The 16,262-nt window shown below is 37.4% G+C and overlaps 1 protein-coding gene across 7 annotated transcripts in view; it reads right to left on the reverse strand.

Moving 5' to 3' along the window:
- Positions 1-16,262, reverse strand: part of LOC135215298 (cytospin-A-like) — a 692,483-nt gene that overhangs the window by 104,167 nt on the left and 572,054 nt on the right. For 4 of the 7 annotated variants that reach the window (XM_064249852.1, XM_064249851.1, XM_064249854.1 and 1 more), the window contains 2 exons: positions 3,270-3,376; positions 189-425 (listed from right to left, as the gene is read on the reverse strand). In XM_064249852.1, coding sequence (XP_064105922.1) covers positions 189-425; positions 3,270-3,304 — 272 coding nt within the window. In that variant the 5' untranslated portion in view covers positions 3,305-3,376. Of the gene's footprint in view, positions 1-188; positions 426-3,269; positions 3,377-6,740; positions 6,771-7,336; positions 7,454-16,262 lie in introns of those variants that run through there. The other 3 variants (XM_064249850.1, XM_064249847.1, XM_064249848.1) reach the window with 2 other exon arrangements.

Consider the following 16,262-nt stretch of genomic DNA (forward strand, 5'->3'; position numbering starts at 1 on the left):
GACTATAATGGTACTCTCTTCAGAAAACTTTACTCTGTGAGTATAAGTCTTTTGAGAAACCATTTGTAATGAGTAGCTGTTTTACTATATATTAACATGTAATATCAAATAAAAACTAAATACAACACATTTTGAAAGGATAATGTCTTTCATGTTATAATCCAATAAAAGTATAATATAGCACTTACTTTATCAGTTTACCAGGTGCTGAAGCTTTTCGTGCAGTAGCATTAACAGCTGTGTTAACTCTCGTTGGTCTGATGGGACCAGTTCTTACAGATCTTGTTTGCTTTGTTGAAGTAACAGGTGTACCTGGAGCTTTTACACATTTAGTTGTCGTTTCTCTCTGAGACTGGGGTACTGTTCCAGGAGCACGTCCAACTGATGAACTTATGCCTCCATTAGCACTACTGTTTCCTCCCGCCCTGAAAATATCATCTTTGTCAGTCTCAACAACATTTTACTTAATCTAAAACATGTCTAGCATATATCAAAATAAAAGGATTAGTTGATAAGCCTTGGCTTTTCCTTTAAAAAATTATGAATATATTTTTAGTATACTACTTATAAATATCTTTTAATTTCAAATTTCTGCCTTTGTGATTTGCTGCTCCTTTTCAGTTTTGAAAATGCTACACATAAATGTAGCAAAATGTCCACTAAAATGCTCTAAACATGTTATGTGTTTGAGTAAATATCCTCACTACGATTAAAAACCGATTTAAACATAACAGCTTTTTTATAGTAGTACTAATTTGTAGTTTTCTCTATGCACCTTACAATTTTTTCATGTAAAGATACTCTATTATGCTAGTTCTATTTCCACTGACATTTTGACTTTGGCTCTGGTGGGCATCCACCTAGTCTCAAAAAGTGAATGAATTAAAAAATGTTATGTAGCAGATGGGTGTTTACAGTTAGTGGGCTGACTGGTGTACAGTATGAATTTTGATTAGACATGGGCTGATGCTGCTGTCTGGTCCTGGAGGCACTGCAGTCTTCTTGACCTATTCACTGGTGTTGACTGGGGTACCCTCTCCTGGTGTGATTGAGTTTCTCTCTCTCTCTCTCTCTCACATGTGTTTGGTACCAGCCAATTTCTTATATTTCTCTTAATAACATAGGGGAGAAATTCAGTTCTTTTACCTTGTTGATCTTCTAAACTTTTTTCCAGTATGTATGTATGCAGGCAGTTTGGTGCTTTGTCTAAAATTGTTGTACTATTCATTAGATCCTCTCTTTTGAGTCTTTTATTGCAATTTTATTATTTGCAATGTATGTGGCAGGTAACACACTCAGCATTTATTAGTATATACATAAAACTTGGTGGTAATAATCCCAATACAGGCAGTCTTCGGGTTAAGATGGGTTCAGCTTACGACGTTCTGAGGTTAAGGCGCCAGTCATGTCCTCCAACTAGTATATGTTTTGACCATCTCACTTATCACTACATTCCACTTTCTTGTTTCTTGGTTTTGACTTCATTCTGTGTCATATCACTTCAACTCCATCTGAACTTATAATTCTGTTACTACTAACCAACTTATTTTTCCCCTAATCATCTAACTTGTATAAGCATATACTGCCTCAACTCCTCCCCAATGTTTCATAACACACACAAAGATAAGACTGAACAAAATTTTTATCTATATATATTATAAAATTAGGTTTTATATGCATATATGTATACTTACCAAGTAATTAGTACTTAGCAAACAATTATGCTCACACGGCATCCTAAATTCAAAAATTCGAGGACAAGTGACTGTTGCAAAGCGGGAATGACAGGCCCTGCCCACTGCAATGGGAGCTACCAAGCAACAGAAGATGGTGGTGTCATTCTAATTTATGCCACGACATCAACAACACGTTCTTTCTCCCGTGTTCATAATTCATCGGATAGCTGAAGTCGATGATCTACCCTCTTTAGTTCTTAATTGCTGCTTTTTGGTTCGCTTTGCACCTTTAGCTTTTTTCTTCTTAACTAATTAGTTAGTTGGTACATCAGATTCTAGCCTTTCCAGTCTTCACTACTGTAGCGAGGGCTGCAAGAACAAATTAACCAAACTCTTATGATGCACATACCATGTGCAATAAATGTAGGGGGCAAGTATGTACAAGACAGCTTATTTGCTCGGAAAGCAAGGACTGGTATGATAGTGGGTGGAAGTTACTTGAGTCACATCTGAATAAACTGGAGTGAAATAGACTTGAACAAAATTTATTTTTACGTTACATATACTAAATTGTTCCAGTCCAGCTTGATCCATCATGTAAAAATGACATCCATTCTTCTTGTTTTGTTTTGGGCAAAAAGGTTAACAACTTTTGCCTTGATATCCGGATGACTGGAGAGGAAATTTTTCTCAACTGAAATCTTGCAAGTCCCTTGAGCATTTCCTGATTCATAGGTTACACACTGATAGAAAACATAATCACGTAACTGGGTGAGTGGCAGTGTTTTTCTCCACTGTGGGCCCACCTCTTCCTTCCCCTCGGACATGTGCGCATACGTAGAACAAACTCCATGTCACTGGAACTGTGAAGTACATGGTTCCATACGTGCATTTTTTTTAGTTTCTTCGCAAATGAGATGCATGGCAATGGCCACTGACGTTGTGAGTGCTTATCATAGTACTGTATTAAATATTACATACACATGTTAAAGAAAGAAAAACCAAATTACACTGTGTTATTAATAAATTTTGAGTGAAAACAGGTGCTGCAGTTCTATACATGAGCCGCCCCTGATTAAGAACCTACAAAGAGCAGTAAGATGCCCTGTAATAATACATATGTACATCAAAACCTAGATCAGAGCAATTTTCTAAATAATGAAAGTACTTTTAATATTGAACTTAACTGAATATAAAATTTGGTCATTCAGCGCTGAAATGGAAATTGACAGTAAAGGGATTGGAAGGTGAAACAGGAGGAAAATATCGCAGTTGCACTATGAATCAACTGTTAGGAGAGGGTGGAAAGTAAGATGGAAGAAAGAGAATGTGAAAGAAGGTACAATAAAAGGAATGAAAGGGGTTGCAGCTAGGGGTCAAAGGTACGCTGCAAAGAACCTTAAGTAATGCCTACAGTGCAACACATGAGGTGCACTGACGACACTAACCCCCTATGGAGACTTTTAATATTGTATCCAAATTTCTTATTCTAAATGCCTTAGTTAATTATAAATATTTTATGCAAGCTAATTGTACTAGTGCAATGAATGCATTTTCCTTCAATCTAAGATACTGTAAATAAATACTATATACCTGGAGGTTAGGAGAAGTGGCGTTCTGGGATTCATGTTGGATGGTCGACGGCAGCGCTGAGAAAGCGGAGACAGCGCCCGCAGGCAGTCTAAATCTCTGCGTGGAGCCTGGAAAATTGGTAACTGTTAGAAACACAAAGAACACTAAATCTTATCTCAAAATTCAATGGCATAAAAGACATGGATAGAAGAACAAACAGTCATAAGTAATCCTGCACCAAAAATAATGTCTAAACAACTGTATCTAGCAGTTCCTGTACCAAATTCCTGCAAGCAGGGATTTGCCATTACACATCCCTGCTAAACATCCAATACTAAACCCATCATTCTGCCTACATGATATATCTGCCACAACCAAAAATAATGTTGCCAAACAAATTCAAATCAAATTAAAATTCAAAAAGTTTATTGATATACATCAAATGGAGTGTAGCAGCATGCTGCTATACCCACCTACAAAATTCAAAAGATTCAAGGCAAAAAAAGTTAATACTGTATATATATAAATAAATACATAAATAAAAATAAAAAACAGTAATGAAAAGAATATATTTTACATGAGAAGAATGTTAACCCAATTTATACAAAAGCAAATGCCAAGCTATAATGTAAATTTTATACAAATCAAACGTTGATAATATACTACAGGCAGTTCCCACCTTACGACGCCTTTCAATTATATTCATCAGAAATTATTTCCAGGCTTACGACGCATGTTCCAGGGTTACGCCGCTTATGACGCCGTTCTGACAGAAGAAAATATGACTCCCAAAGTGCAAAATAATCAATATTTGCAGGTTTTTTTGATGAAAAATGAAATAAAAATGCAGTTTACATAGATTTAATACACCCAAAGCACTAAGAGTAAGGTTTTCTTAGGATTTTTGACGATTTTCCAGCTTACGGCGCGGCTCAAGAACGAAACCCTCATCGTAAGCCAGGGAATGCAAAATTACAATAGGCTAGAGACATACAAAACAAATATAACAAAAGTACACATTATATTACAAGAAAAATGTTAACTGGCAAATGGCTCACAATTATTTATTCCATAATGAATTATAAAAATTCTTTACAATTTTGGAACATACGTCATATTTAAAAAAATAACATAATTGATTTGTTACATCATCTGTTCTGGGGTTACGAAACTCTGATAATTCATTACATTCCATAACATAATGTTGTAAAGTATGTTTCCGTAACTCACCACATAATTTACTTTTAGAGTTTTCATCATCAAACAAATAGTCTCTCATACTGACACAATTATTGTTTAAAATTTGTCGAATTTCAGCAGTTTCCCACAAAGACCTTTTTATTTTTAGCTCTTTCTTTATTCTGCTCAGAGTCATTGTGCTCTCTAAATCAATATTACTTTTGTTTGTAGCATCTTTGCCAAACTATCAGCCATCTCATTCAAATGAATACCAACATGAGATGGTGCCCAGAAAAACTTGACAAAATACCCTTGATCTTCTATTGCATATACGTATATAAGTTCTAATTCCCTGTCAACTGGATATCTAGAGTTAAGCGCAAGAAGAGCACTCTGGTAATCAACGAAAACAAACACGTCTTTCATCTTGTTTACTACTGTGGTTAACCCTTCATGAATGGTGTGTAATTCAGCAGTAGTAGTAGAAGTTTTATCCTCTATTCTTTTTGACAGCGCCTCGTCAGTACTCACAATATTTTCATAATATTCGCTTATAACCACCCCACATCCACCCTTGATACCATTCACTGAACCATCACAGTACATATGTATGCTATTAGCCTTAACTAATGTATTGACTTTAGGCAAAATTAGTTGTTTTCAATTCATATACGTTGCACCCACTTCTTTCACAGTCAACTTTACAAATACTTACATTCATTTTGTAACACAACCATGGCTTCATTGGTACTACTTCTTGTAACTTTACACAGAATTTTATAATATATTTTATCAGTATATTATACAATTTCTCAAAATAAATGTTATATTTATCAGGGCAACCTCTATTGCCTGAAAAACTGTCAACAGCCCTCTTTCAGGTTCTTTCTCTCCTTCTCATCATACGAAGAGAAGCACAGCCACTACCTCTTGTATTCGGTCAACAACACTTGGTAGAATCAATTCCAGCCTCATATTTCCATCCTAGTACTCATGGAACAGCCCAAAATAACTCTCATTGCCTTACCTATTCCCAATTACTTTAAAAAGCCTCAATTCACCAACACAGGTGATGCATAGCCTATAGGCTACTCTGTTTTTTTCCATCTGTCCATCCACCTGTGGTGTTTCCGCATGGTAACACTGCGTCCCGGGCTTTAAATAGTTACGCTATGTATAAGCTTTAGGTAAATAAAAGGATATCTGGGTGTACATTTGCAACTGAAAAGTGTTTTAATAATTTACAGTGTGCGAATTACACCGTTATTATTCAAAATATGGTTATTATTATTGTTGAATGTAAGCTGAATGTAACTATCTAAAGCCCGGGACGCAGTGTTACCATACACAAACACCTCACGCTGGTGGACAGATGGAAAAAAAAGAGTATAGTCAATAACTGAACGCACCGTACTGATGTACATCATCCTTAACACAGGAATATCAGCACCGTTACCTCTATTTGCCAACACTGTAAAGGTCTCGTTCGAGCTAGACAAACACTTTTCAAGTAATTCATTTCATCCGAGTTATTGTTAAATCCACTGTACATACCTAGATACTTAACTATTTACTTTTTCCAAAGTTTTACCGTTTATGGCAATCAAAACCGTATTACAATTAACCATCCTTGACTGAAATTTGCTCTTTTCTTCATTTTATTAGGTTACCAAGCCCATATTGTGGTTGTTTCCATTGCAACCTGGCAGAGGACTGTACCAAAAACCGGGGTAACTGCACCAAGCAACACAGTTGGAGTTATTCACAAAAAACAGATGAAAAATACATTTACATTAATTTTTCTTCTTTGAAATTCATGATGTTAGCTTGTTCATTAAGTTCTACAAGATACAATTGATAATGAAAATCCTTGACATTCACCATGCAGCCACGAAGAGTACAATACTACTTTGTTGTATAGTAGGCTACTTGACATAACTTTCAGAAAGTCCAAGTTACAAGATACCTATAGGTATATTAACACTATAAGGAGCCATTTCAATTGATAATGGAATATATAAGATAGAGGATCGAGGTTTATGTTTACTTTTGAAGATATATAAAGCATTATGCTCACAATTTGAATTATATAAGGATAGACCTGCCTGCAACGCAAAGTCAGTCCCAAGTCAATATCATCTACAGTAAACTAGGTAGGCTAGCCTACCTTATATCCTTTAACCTATTGTTACCACTATTGATGTTAAACAACAAAATAGGTTACAGCTAATCTAAGCTATCCTACATTAATTTTACGCCATACGGCCAACCCTACCCGGTTTTAATAGCCGAGACCTTTATTATAGAACTCACCCATTGAAGAAGCATAAAAAAACATAGGCTCTCTAAACCTGCGTGAAATTCCTTCGAATTGGGCCTTTATCATAGTAAATAGTCTGATTCGTGCCTCCCTTTCTAACATGATATTGTTAATGTATATAGGTGGTAATAGCCTTGGCTCAAAGTTGGGTTGATCGACGTCAACCAGCCAATGAAAGTTTTATTCAGTCTAGGCGATAGAAGGCGAAGTTTACTCTTTATTTTAATTTAAAGTGGCCATCACAACTGCTAACATAACGAACGACGCTAGGATCAAGTTTTATCGGAACAAAGTCACGGGGAGAAAACTTAAGCGCGAGATCACGAAGCATAAGAAGGAGATAGCTAATAAAGAAAGCAGCATCTCTCTCCTCCTCCCGCAGGACCCCACCAAGTCAGCCGATGTAAACAAACCCTCCAGCAACGGGAGAGAAAACGAGCACCTTATCTTATCAATCGCATTTTATCACCACCTGAACAGATAACACAGTTTTCCCAACTGTTTGCTTGAATGTATAGGCCTTCATGTTAATTGTAGTATAACTAAAACGTTGTTGTTAAGTTAAAGAAGCGCATTTTAAAACACTTACCCGCGAACGGACCATCCTCTCTTTTCTGTCTTCCCACCAGTCAAGATTTAAACTTAATTTTTGAGCTCGCCAATAGATGGCGCGCACATCCAGCACTGCCTTGGCATTCAGGGTACGTTCAGTTTCCTAACCAATGTAGAACTTTCCTTCCAACTTTTGGTTTGTCACATTAGCTCTTATATTTCCCATAAAAAATACATACTACTAAAGGGGAGATACATTTTGACATTACATTATCACATGAAACAGCAAAAAAAAAAAGCTGCGTGTTTTGCAAGTTATCATACTCATAAAGCGCTTTTTCAGTGGAACGAAGCGAAACGTTTTAGTGGATTTTTATGACAAGTCTGCATACACGCTTTCGCTTTAAAAGCAACGAATAATGAATAAGAACATCATTTTGAAATGTAGAGGTGCGTTATCCTCTGTATACTGTATCTTGGAACAATTTCTTAAAAATTCTTAATTATATTATGACATAATAATCAAATTGCACACATTTTACTCAATTGTTTTAAATCTGGGTGCCCTCACACAGTCAATTTAACAGTTATAATAATACATAAAGAGACCTTATAAACCTCACAATTTCTTGTACTCAAAACTCCCTTGTTCCTAACATCGAAGACTTCATTAGATATTCAATTATGCTCCTATGTGCAATTCCACCTTAATGCCGTATACAGTAGACGGAGCCAAATGGCTCGTTCACAATTTCTATTTCAGTGTAAGCAAAATTATATTTTTTTATTTCATTCTTACAATGGGCTATCCAAAGACGCTACATTTGTGGGAAAGCGACCGCTTAACACGGCACATTATTCGTAAATAATAATTCAGTTACTTTATAAGTCTTGTACCTTCTTCTGGATGCAGCTACCACAAACCGCGAGTAGTTTAAAATTATAATTTCATATTACCTCCATATAAGGTTGTCTTTAATATTTCTTTCTACCTATGATTTGTATCAGTACAACTTTGATATCAACCTTTTTTGTTTCTTTCCCTTTAGTCCTAATGACTTTCGGTTCAGTTTTACCTTTCATAGTTTGCCTTCTTTCCATTATTGATTTCCTTAAGACTATAGCAGGTAATATTTTGTAACACCAGAGTTTATATATATACGTGTATATATATATATATATATATATATATATATATATATATAAATATATATATATATCACAATTTATTTAATTCAAACTCCATAATATATTGCTCGGCGCCACACTCCCGTAGAGAACTCCTCTTGACTATTCTTTTTATTAGATGTGAGATTTCAACTTGCATTTCGAATTTAAGCAAGTTACAATAATCATCACAAATAAGCAAATGTGATTAATAAATAACGAAATCAAAGGTGTGCACAGAGCGGGTTCCGAAAAAAAGAAATGGACGACTCCCACCGTCATAAATAAACTGCCGAATTAAGGACAAACCTCCTTTGTCTAAAACACAAGTGACTTCAACATCCTGAAAGATGGACTACTACATAAGATATAGCGGGAATTGCACAGTGGGTGTAGGGTAGTTCGACGTGGTGGTGGTGAGCCTCTTTATACACGTGAAATATATGTGTGTGTGTGTGTGTGTCAACATACATACATATCACTCATGCTGAACAATGCTTTTACATTTACACATGTAGTATATATGTACATATTACATTCTTAATACCGTTTACTTCAAATAAATACTATTTCACGCTGGACAGGATTACAATCTTCCAAAAACAGCTACGAATAAGATACTCGTCTGGTAAACTAGCAAAACAGTCCATCGATGACGTACATTAAACAAAAATCCAAACGTATTTTATTATTAACAGATATACTCGACATGATCAGCGTCCTTTTCTAAAAGAAACCAGAAGACGTAACAAGCTTCCATTTAGCGAGGAACATCGAATGTGCATTAAGAGAAGCGTCGAACAATAATCAACAGACTGACTGCAAAACAAATTGGCTGATAATGGTAGGGGCGAGGAGTGTATCTCTCTCTCTCTCTCTCTCTCTCTCTCTCTCTCTCTCTCTCTCTCTCTCTCACAAATACCTATACACAACAATGCATTCCGAAAGACGGTGGAGAAAATGATCTTTCCATGTTTATTAATGTTTTGCATGACCGACTGACATCAGTGCCTGTGTCGGTGGTTGGTGGGTTAGCTTTTGAGATTGTTACGGGAGCCATATTGCTTTGCTTTAAGTCATATGGTGACCACTGAACCAACCGATGTTCTTTAACCTTAACTGGGGACGGGTTTCCTTGACTGATGGTTAACTTTAGAAAATGTCCTTTTGTTTGTTTCATTGTCAGCGCTTACTACTGCTCCGCAACTATTATTTATCAATATCTGTCTATTTCACTCTACTCTAATTATTAAATAGGGCTATTATTGTCTCCTGTGGGAGTTAACCACCAAAGTGGACGCCTTCCGATAATGAGTGGTCCTCATTCTTCTTCGCTGCAAACGACAAAGTGACATCAAACTTGGCGTAACACATCTTATTCTTTTCTCCATATTAGGTCAAGGTATTCAGATCTGCATACAACAACTCACACGTGGGACGGCCGATGCAGCGGGAAGGGCATGTTTCGTGCTCCCGAAAGGGGGTCACAGTCACATTGGTGGGGCCCTGGGGGGGGGGGGGGGGTGCTCAAGAAGAGAGAACAGCAACACAAAATTGGAGAGTATCTATCCAGACGAAGGGTAGGAGGGGGGGGGGGGGGGGGGGGGGGGGGGGGGGGGGGGGGGGAATGGGGGGGGGGGGGGGGTGGGGGGGGGGGGGGGGGGGGGGGGGGGGAGGTAAGGAACTACAATAAGGAAACAAAACGCCCACATTTTAATATTCATCCGCCGCCCTTTTGCTTTCGGGGGGGGAGGGAGGGTGGGGAATTCTACGAGTTGATATGGCTTGTTCCTCCGCCCACGCAAAACTCTCCCACGGGGAATAGACCCCAGGGGGCAGGAGGGAGCCTTGGAACATATAAGGGACAATACATGAACTTCTGCATAGTCCGAAACACGAACTGAAAACGATCATGAGTTGTCCGGAGATTACCCTTTGTACAGATCATAAAATTTATTTATGCATATATATATATATATATATATATATATATATATATATATATATATATATATATATATATATATATATATATATTATCTATATATATATATATATATATTATATACTAGCACTAAATGGTTGCTGGGTGAAGTGACGAACTAAACTCCAATCCCACTTAGCAAGCGGATCTTTCTTTTAAATTTTCTTTCGCATATTTAAGCCTTCAATGCAAAGAGTAGCCATAACATTTTCGAAACAGAGAAGGTAAGCGGTCGCAGTACACATACTGCAGGATTTAGATTTTATTACAACTATATAAAAAATTTGGGAATAACCTTTTATAAGAGAATAGGTAAATATTCTGGAAATTGCACTAAATTACCTAAAAGCGTGTCCTCCTCAGTCATCACCTAAACAAATGAGATGATGATGCATCTATATTTAGAATATTCGACAAAATGACCCAGCTTGCCTTTTAATCTTGGGTACGTCAGGGCGTAGATCTGGGGAGCACTGGAAACCTGCGCGCACCCCTCCACTCAACTTCAACGTTCGGGCCAAAGAGATATTTGACGGCGTTTCCGAATAGTTCACCCATAAAAAGAGAGTTCTTCACCTGACTTAGGCAAGGAGATTTTTAATCTGGATAAATACCGATTAGTTCAAAACAAGTATGCAATGAATTTTGACTAAGGCAAACCCATCAGTCCTGGGCACCGAATCTGCCTGGGACCTCTCTCTCTCTTGGTCGGCTAGAACGCTACAACCCGTACCACGGGAATTTAAACAAACCTAATATACAAACATACATGTGTGTGTGTATGTGTCACCAGAGGGTACAGCCTTCTGGCATCGGTTTTGAGTGCACCTCGGACCTAACTGACGGGAGATGAGAGATGCATCCGTCAGCCATCGCCCCAACTTTGCTGGTCGCACCCTCCAAAAGTTATTAATGGGGCATATATATGTGCAAAAGGTAATTTCGCTTTCATTATTAAAATTATATGTATATTTGATATTTACCATGTCAAGTGTAGTTCTTTGGAAACATTTTTATGCCTGTTTTGTAGAAGCTTAAAGAACTATGAGGAAAGTACCCCTTTATCAAGAAAGCGATAATGATAACATGTGACCACAATTAAAGGCAGGGTTAAGAACAGCTTTGTCACCTTTAATGAAAAGGAAGAGAAAAACTAAGATTACGCATCAGAAACTTTAATCACGTTAAGAATAAAAAATGAATGTTTTCCTCATAATTTTTCTTTATTATTATTATTATTAATTATTATTATTATTATTATTATTATTATTATTATTATATTATTATATCAGCGCAAATGCATTTCGCGTTAGAGATCGGACTTCAATCTTTCCTGTACAAAAGGTAGACATTTTCTCATGCAACCCATTTTAAAGTTTTTGTCGTTTTTCAATTAACTTCAGGATAACATTCAACGTGGAAAGTTCAGGATTGAATTCTTGTCATGTTTCTCAGTAATGTATCGTTTAAAATCGAGGTTTTATCATGTTTCTCATTTCATGAAATGTAATGTTTTTCCTTTTTGATACTGACGATCGGAGGAATTTCCTGGAGGTTTTCCCCGCGTCCAGGCCACGAATTACCCCAGCCAGGGATTTCATAGTATTTCTCGGTTAGTCTGTTTGTGAGCAGAACTCCGAGTAAATTAACGAACGAATTTTGAAGAAGCTTAATTGGCGAAAATAGTGAGTGGGTGTCCTCATTCAGCTGGTTACTTTTGAATGAAAATTTGACGATTTTTGGCAAAAGAAACAAAACGAAACCTTCATCGATACCCCACCAAGAAGGTAGTCACCAAGTGAAGGTTTCCTCCTACTTTCATTCACTCAGAGATTAATTTTGTTGATTGACTCTCCATCTGCTAACGACCTTCTAATTATTTCGTTGAACTGCACTTTGCATTCTTCAACTTCAACTTCGATAAAACGTCCTGCTCACTAAAATTCACATGCAAAATAAAATGGCAACAGAGTAGTACACCTACGTAGGTCTGTGACTGACCCCCAGAGAGGAATAAATGGCCCGGAGAGAATTACTTTGACTTGAAGACCCCACAACGCTGCATCCCAACCGCTGACCTACAGAACGACAGGCTATTGGACCCAGACTGTGGCTACGAACGAACTTTCATTTTCTTTTTTAAAACAGGTATAATCTATATGACAATGCGCTCTTCCACCCGGGTTGTGTGTGTGTGTGAGAGAGAGAGAGAGAGAGAGAGAGAGAGAGAGAGAGAGAGAGAGAGAGAGCTTTCATTAAAGAAAAGTACCGGTTAATATCACTCTTACTGGAAGTCATATAATACGCTGAGATTATTTCTTCCCTAATGACAGATCAATAAATGTTGAAAGACGTTCAGTCTTGACGGGGCTATAACCATTGGTGATGTTTTCGGGGCAGACTTAACCTTCGTCTGCCTGTAGTACCAGTTCCAGGACGAACGAATTTGAAGATGAGATAATCGCGCAAGCAATGTTAACGGCATTCCAGACGAGCCATCTCCAGAACTGATGGAAAAACAGAGGCTATAGGAAAAATTCATAGCTGAGTAAATGCATCACTTCTTAATGAATAAGTAATATACGGTATATTACCTAGAAGACCATATGCATTATCAAAAGGCGAACTAGATAAATTATACAATTTAAAACTTAAGTGGCTGCATGAAAATATCGGAGCTTCAAATAATAACTTTCCATTTTCATCTGAATGTTGAACTGTTTTAAAATTATAATTAAATGTAAACAGAAACGAAACAAATGTACAGAGTGTTTATCATATTTCAGTTTAGCATTTAAAAGAAACGCATCAGTACCACGGCATTTGGGCCTCTCACTGACGCCGCTGGTCGGCAAATGAGCATCATTACAATATAATTACCAGCTGGACGGAATGCAGTTCATAGCACCTCCCCCTCCCTCAGCGTAAAGCCAATCGCAGCCTTGAAGATCAACTCAAGGACTGAACTTGGAAGAGTTTTAGGATGAATGAAGGGAAGCGTTCACACAGTAACGGCCTTGCGTAGTTTGTGGTCAATAACGCACACTCAAAGATTTGCTCTGAGAGAGAGAGAGAGAGAGAGAGAGAGAGAGAGAAGAGAACATGGTGTTGAGGGCGGAATGTTAAAGTATGGTTTCGGTTTGGGTGTTCTAATGTTTTTCTCTTATACAACAAATGTCTGACAGTGAATGTTCAGATTTACGTAAATCCTCTAAATATAATTCACAAATCATCTTAATACCAATAGTAACAGTATTGATATAAATAAACACTATCTCGACCACTTGCTTTCCTGACTTTTCTGTACCTTCAGTTAACCAGTGCACTGAGTGATACTGGAACCCATTAGAGCAGCGGATTCACTCTCATAAAAACAAAACTAGACTTTTCAAAATAAATAAAGAAATGACAGACCCACAAAATTTGTATCATGAAAAAAAAGACATGTTTTCAACGGGAACGTTTCCCCTTGGAAACCTAAACTAGACAAAACGATTTTGAGATCTGCAATATACACCAACGATTCGCAGAAACTGCACAGATCCTGACAATTATCGATGCCTAATTGTTTATTAACTTATCTCAGCCAGTCACTGATGCACGCCCAAGTACGGTCAAGAAATTCTAATTTTCTATGGCTGTACTTTCTATATAACAAGCAGTTGAGAACAAACACTAAGGGTACAAAACAACCTCTCTCTCCTCTCTCTTCTCTCTCTCTCTCTCTCTCTCTCTCTCTCTCTCTCTCTCTCTCTCTCCTTTTCTAACGTTTAGGGTTTCAGCAGAATATCTTAAAAAAAAAAACTCCAGAAGGAAAGCAAAACCCACAATAACTCAGAAAAATCTTAAGTCATGCACGGATGACTGAATGGGAGTCACCTATCTTTTCTGAACGTGCTGTGCAATACTATCCTGACCAACAACAGCCAGTTAAATTGCATGAGTTTTGGAAGCTGAGAGTGAATCTAATCAGTTATTATTGAATATTTTTGGGGGCTAGAGCCACACCTTTAAGGCCAATTCATTTGTAAGTGAAGGGGGCATATCAAAACATTTGTCTGCTAAAAGAACTAATAGACTGCATAGCCATTTCCATCTTGATTTTTCACAGATGAGGAAAAAAATAAACACTGAAAAAATTAAATTATTCTTCTTTATTCCAATAAAAAATTACATTCTACGCTGTGGAAAATTTATCGCGCCGTTATAGGAACACTAGAGTACTTTAATAAACTTATTCATATAATCATTATTATTATAAATATCGTGTACATACTTACTGAATGTAAGGAACTTGACCAACATTCCTCTGTAGAACAATGTGTCCATATGTTCAGAATAACGAAAAGAAACGAGGAAAGCTGAATAGATGTTTTTGTAAGGTAAAGCCATATTCCGACCACCCCAACACCCCACCCCCCCCCACAAAAAAAAGGGGGGGGGGCATGCACTTACAGCGACCGTCAAACGAGGCGAGTCAAACCCCAAGGTTTGAGAAAAACAGATTCTGAATACGATGACATCGTCCCGACCGCCAACAATTCCAGCGACACATACCGTTCGAACCAATTAAACAAAATACAACTGAATGTGGAGGAATGATAGTGAGTAGTACCCCATAACTAGAGCGAGACTTCAAGAAGACTGATAAAAGAAGAATAAAAAAATGAAACCACTCCAACACGACCCTGACCATGACTTCACCGTTAAGACGTGTAACCCCGAGATATCTTGTTAGCGGTACATTCACCTGTTTAAACTCTATTACCTGTTTAATGACAGTTTTGTCTACCATAAACTACAATGTCTTCACTGCAAGATAGTAGTGTTTCTGTCTGCAATAAAGGATTGTAGTGTTTCTCACCCTGGAAGGTACGCCCCAGATTCCAACCTGTTTTTTCTGCGTCAACAATTATATAAACATGCTATTCTACTGATTGCAGATATGCAAAGTAAAAATAATTTGATACATTCTCCGCATGCTTGTTTGCTTGTGCCTATGTAAGACAGAGAGAGAGAGAGAGAGAGAGAGAGAGAGAGAGAGAAGAGAGAGACTCTCCAAGCAGACCACCAAACTGATCACTGTTGTAAGGAGGGGCAGGATTACCCTTACAAGGCAACACTACACGCAACCCATATCAAAAGAGAGATTTCTTCCACGAAACAAGTACCTACTTAAACAAGATCTCCAAAGTGAATGAAATCATGGAGGGGACGTCTCTCTCTCTCTCTCTCTCTCTCTCTCTCTCTCTCTCTCTCTCCTCTCTCTCTCTCTCTTTTAGCTGTTGTTGCTGTTGTATCAGTTTATATTCAGGCGGCAATGATGACAGTAAATTACCATCATAGCACTGCATCAATAATTATAATCAATATTAAAATCGTTATAATCACATGTAAACACCAGGAACAGTCAGTTTCCACATTTCAGATCATGAATTTTAAATATCAAATTCTTTCCCACGTAGACTCCATCTCCCATTTTTTCTACTCCTTTAAATAGAATACATGTCGGAAGACTGCCTAGTATTCATTCCCCAAGATATCATTTTAATGGACTTGAACTTCAGCGCTAATGTTGCCATCCATTTTAAAGGCCGAGGAATTACAGAAGTAGGAAGGGAGCTGTAGAACTTCAGTCACATAAAAGGCCAAGTCATTTTCAGCAAGAATATTTCTGTCGTCAGGTCCACGGTCAAATGTCAATAAACAAGGGATTGTTCAACGAAATGACACTTAAGAGACAAAGCTGAGTCAGATACTGATAGGTCATGGAGTTTATGAATTAAAATTTTCAAAAATAAGGCAAAATCCT

This window comes from Macrobrachium nipponense, chromosome 5 (genome assembly GCF_015104395.2).
Source record: "Macrobrachium nipponense isolate FS-2020 chromosome 5, ASM1510439v2, whole genome shotgun sequence".
Classification (NCBI taxonomy): domain Eukaryota; kingdom Metazoa; phylum Arthropoda; class Malacostraca; order Decapoda; family Palaemonidae; genus Macrobrachium; species Macrobrachium nipponense.